Source organism: Vombatus ursinus, unplaced genomic scaffold (genome assembly GCF_900497805.2).
Source record: "Vombatus ursinus unplaced genomic scaffold, bare-nosed wombat genome assembly UNPS02014868.1, whole genome shotgun sequence".
Taxonomy (NCBI): Eukaryota; Metazoa; Chordata; class Mammalia; order Diprotodontia; family Vombatidae; genus Vombatus; species Vombatus ursinus.
The window spans coordinates 282,187-286,862 of record NW_020954646.1 but is presented as its reverse complement, the minus strand read 5'-3'; the positions used below and the strand labels follow the sequence as shown (position 1 = coordinate 286,862).

The window sequence follows — 4,676 nt, the reverse complement described above, 5'->3', positions numbered from 1 at the left end:
ATGAAAAGATGTTCAATATCTCTGCTACTTGAAAGAATTCAAATGAAAACATTAGATTTCCTAATAGTGTCAAACTGAGAAACTGATCTCTGCCAGTCTGCATATTGACTCAGAGAACCACAGATTAGCATTATCTCTGTTGTATTGTATTTTTATTTATTTTGTTAAACATTTCCCAATTACATTTTAATATGGTTCTCCATACTTCTGGGCTGTTTGATGCTCTCCCACCAGAAGGCAAGTTTGACAAGTTTGCCCTCCCACATCCATGAAATTGGCAAAAGATATTGAAAAGTGATGAAATTAAGGAGTGGTATGACTGTGGCAAAACAGGCATGCTGTTAACACAGCTTATAGAGTTATGAATTGTTTAAATGACAATATTACCAAAAAAATTCTTTGTAATAAAACCACTGGAATGTTTTCTGCTTATGTAGTTTAAGTGATTTTCTATTTTTTCTTTTAACATTATTTTTGAAATCTGTTGAGTTTCTATCCCTTTCATTGACAAAAGGAAAACTGTAGGTCTTTAATGGTTCTTTGCCCTGTTATATTAGAAGAGTAGGCCTGTTGGCTGCTGATGGCCAAGCTGTTTAGTGTTGGAGCCCCTGTGGCAATGCTCCTGTACTCACTAACCAAAGTGATTTTCCTGAAGCACAGGTCTGATAGCATTATCACCCCTCCCCAATGGATTAGCTCCATTCGCTGTTGCCTCTTGCCTCCAGCATCAAATAGAAAGTTTCTTGGTACTTAAATCCCTTCCTGACCTGACCCCCTTCCCATTTTCTTACAGTTTGCTCTCCTCCCCACTCTCTAGGGTCCAGCTACACTGGTCTCATTGCTGTTTCTCTTCCATTTCTGTACTCCGTCTTTATATTGCTTCTTTGCCATGCTTGGGATACTCTCTCCAAAATCTCCTTCGCTTCTTTCAGTATTCAATTCAAATCACCCTGGGCTATCTCCAATCATCCTGATCTGTATCTGGCCACTGGACCCAGATGGCCCCAGAAGAGAAAGTGAGGCTGGTGAGTTTGCACAGCCCTCCTTCACTTCAGTCCAATTCACTCGCAAGTCATGGCATCACCTCCCTGATGTCAAGGCCCTCCTTGAGAACGAAGGGCAAACAGCAATCCAACCATCTGCAGGAAGACTTTCCTATTGCCAGTGCCTTCTCTCTAATTAGAATTATGAGCTCCTTGGGGACAGTGATTTTTTTTCTTTGTATTCCAAGTACTTGGCACAGTGCCTACCACACAGTAAATGGTTAATAAATGCTTTTTGGATCACGGGTTGCCATGACTTGTGCTTATGCCAATTTTTTTTTTGTTTGCAAGTGTATATAATTTTTCTTCCCATTCTTTGGTCTTACACTCGTAATACAGCTGAGAAAACTCTTCTCCTGGCTTCAAAAGTATGATTTCATAGATGTGTTCACCTGGATCCAAAAGGCCTTATACACCTGGATCACAAATAAGATGTGCACATCCCCTTGGTAGAGGCAGCTAGGGGACGCCACAATGCGCAGAGTGCTGGGCCTGGAGAAAAGAAGACGAGTTCAAATCTGGCCTCATACTGCCTAGCTGTATGATCCTGGGCAAGTCACTTAACTGTTGCTTCAGTTTCCTCATCTGTAAAATGGGAATTATGATAGCCTCTACCTCTCTGAGTTGTTGGGAAGATTAGATTAAAGGATTTTTGTAAAATGCTTACCCCAGTCCCCGTCACGTAGTAGACATTTAATAAATGTTTATATTCTTCTGTAAGGTCCAGAATTCTCCCACCAAGGGAATCCTGTACTTCCCTCCCAAACAGTGGAGCAAGTTTGGCCAAAGGAGGGGCCAAGGAGCCCCAGATTGATTGTAGGTAGTAGTTTAATCAATTGGGTTACTTACATTGGGGCAGTATGATGGATCCCTGCCAGGAGAATAACAATCTTCGGTCTGGGATGGCAGCCACACCAATGGTGGATCTCTGCAAAGACCCCCAAAAATCTCTGTGGTAATTATAGAAATCAGACAAAGGGAGGAGGAGCCATAGGATGCTTCACTGTGGATTGGTGTGTATTTTGGGGTTTTCTGCTTAGTTAATGTTTTGGCTAATATTTTAGTTTATAGTTAGTATTGTACCCAGTTCTCAGACATCCAGGTGTTTACCCAGAACTGCTAGGTAAATGCCCAGACACTCAAAGTTAGGTACTGGCCATGTACCAGTCATGTACCAGTCACAATATCTAAATTATGATTTTGTATCTAAGTTACGATTTTTTAATAGGTCATCATGTCCAGGCTTCTACCTTTCACAGAATTTAAGTTAATGGCTTTCACTTCTTACTGTATTTTGGCTTTTCCCCGATAGAGACCCCACACCTTCTTTCTTTCCTAAGATGCTTTGTATAATGATAGAAGAAATGAAAATTCAAATCCTATGGCCCTTATCCCATTTAATCCACTTTACACTTAGAGATCCTAAGCTGTAGTTCTGGGAGTGGAAAAAAGCAACATTTTGCTAGTCAGTACCCTAGGATTCTAAGGAATCAAGGGAAACTAACCTACAGAAGACTCAGCCTTTCCTATTTTAATAATTAAAAGTGGGAAAACTAAGAAGCTATCTTTAAAACTGTTACCACCCTCACCTATAACTCCCATGAATTGGTTTGATTGCAATCTTAGAGATTTGTAGCACTCTTGTCTCTAACCCTCCTGAGGCTTGAGCTGGGTGGAAAGATTTCCAAAAATGTGATTTTCATATGTACATTTTTATATAAGGGTTTTCTCCTTTTCTCCTCCCTAGCATGGATACTGATTTACCACAGAATCACTTGTTTAGAGAGACATTAACTTCAAATTAGGAATTAAAATGCTGAGGAGGCTCAGATCAATTATTTTGGTTTTGAGGGGGAAAATCTTAAAAACCTAGGCAAGTAACACTGATTCAGTGGCCCACTATTTGCCTAATCCAAAGAAACTACTTATAGAAGGACTCGGGATTTGACAAGAACTGCTAGGAAAACTAGAAAGCATTTTGGCAGACAATAAGATTCAGAACGGTATCCTCTGCCATATAATATACTAAGTTCCAAATAGATACATAATATAAATGTCAAATCAGTTTTTTAAGAATGGAAGGAGTAACTTTTTACATTTATGGCTGGGGAAGAATTAACCAAACAAGAAATAAAGGAGATTGTGGGGGGGAAAAAGAACTTTTACTTCATAAATATGCTTGCAAATCAGTATATTATTTATCTCTATGCCATATTAAATATTTATGGGGAATTAATACAAATATCTAATAAAAATATTCCTTAATATATAATGGTGAAAGTATATTTTTGAATCAAAAGTTATGAACAATGCATTTAGATTTAATATAAGAACAGATTGCCTGACAATTAGAATTAGCCAAAAGCGAAATGGGATGCCTTGGAAGATGGTGACTTCCCTACACCTGTCTTCACTCCAAAGTTGGGTGACAACTTTTATATGTTGTTAAGGGTGTGTGTGTGTGTGTGTGTGTGCGTGTGTTCTGTTAGGAGTTGGATTAGATGATGTCTGGTGTCCCTTCTAAATTTGATTCTGTTACTACAATATGTACTCTCTTAAGTAGGCAGATGCTATGACCAATAAATATCAGAATTAGAATTGAGATTAGTTGAAATATAGCTTCAGTTTTGCTCTCATAAAGCTTTCTTTCTTCTTGGGGAAATCATATGCATTCAGATAAACATATACAAAGTAATTAGGGGGGTGCTTCAGTAATAGCTGAAGGATTCAGGATAGTCCTCTTGTAGGAGGCAGGACTTGGGCTTAGCCTTTAAAGAAGTTACAAGTTCCAAAAGGCTGATATGAAATTCTCTAGAGCATACCCAGGAGTGTGCTGGAGCCAGCTGTCACTGGCTTGGGAGAGATGATTGTTGAAGTTTTCACTGTGAGCATTTATGTCTCAGAAATCAGCAATTTGTACAAATCAGGACTTGATTTATTGTTTTGTTGATTTTGTAGACTTAAGAATGGGTTAAAAGATGAAACTTAAAAGCATGTGAACATATTTATTTTGTTTTTCAGAGAGCCTGGTTGTTAAACTTTTACCAGCACACCCCTATATTACTCTATAAACACTGCTTGCACTCAGCAGGAATGCGATAGAAAGCTCAGGGAATGAAGTCATCACCAGGCTGGAGACCCGGTGAGTAACAAGGAGGAAGAGGAGGGTAACTAGCACTTTAAGGTTGGCAAAGTGCTTTACACCCATCAACTTATTTAAGCCTCACAACACCCCTGGGTATGCTTAGAAGGGGGACAGCCTTTACAAAGGCATAGGGATGTAAGATGGAATGGTCTAGAAGGGGCAAAGAAAGTGGGCCAATTTGGCTGGAATAACTGTGTAGCAGGAATGAGGCAGGGGCGTGGAAAGATGGCGGCTGTGCTAGAACTTTGAGAAACCCGGATGACAGAATCAAGGAAAACTTCAAATACGGTCAGATCTGCTAGAACACTTGTTCTGAAAACATTATTTGCCCCAATGCAATTGATATAATGGTGAATAATTTGAGCACAATATTAATTTCATGTTTGCTTTGGCACATTTTTTGTCTGACTGCACAACCTGAACCAAGCCTTGTAGAAATACACAAAACACACATATGCACATACTTCAAACATCTACTTCAGTTTGCC

General features: G+C 39.3%; 1 protein-coding gene across 2 annotated transcripts in view; it reads right to left on the bottom strand.

The window, feature by feature from the left end:
- Positions 1-1,246: 1,246 nt before the first annotated feature.
- Positions 1,247-4,676, bottom strand: part of LOC114028030 (zinc finger protein 420-like) — a 20,833-nt gene continuing 17,403 nt past the window's right edge. The window contains exons 5-6 of one of the 2 annotated variants that reach the window (XM_027842217.1): positions 1,893-1,971; positions 1,247-1,535 (exon numbers count right to left, since the gene is read on the bottom strand). In XM_027842217.1, the coding sequence (XP_027698018.1) occupies positions 1,406-1,535; positions 1,893-1,971 (209 nt within the window). In that variant the 3' untranslated portion in view covers positions 1,247-1,405. Of the gene's footprint in view, positions 1,536-1,663; positions 1,972-4,676 lie in introns of those variants that run through there. The other variant, XM_027842218.1, reaches the window with a different exon arrangement.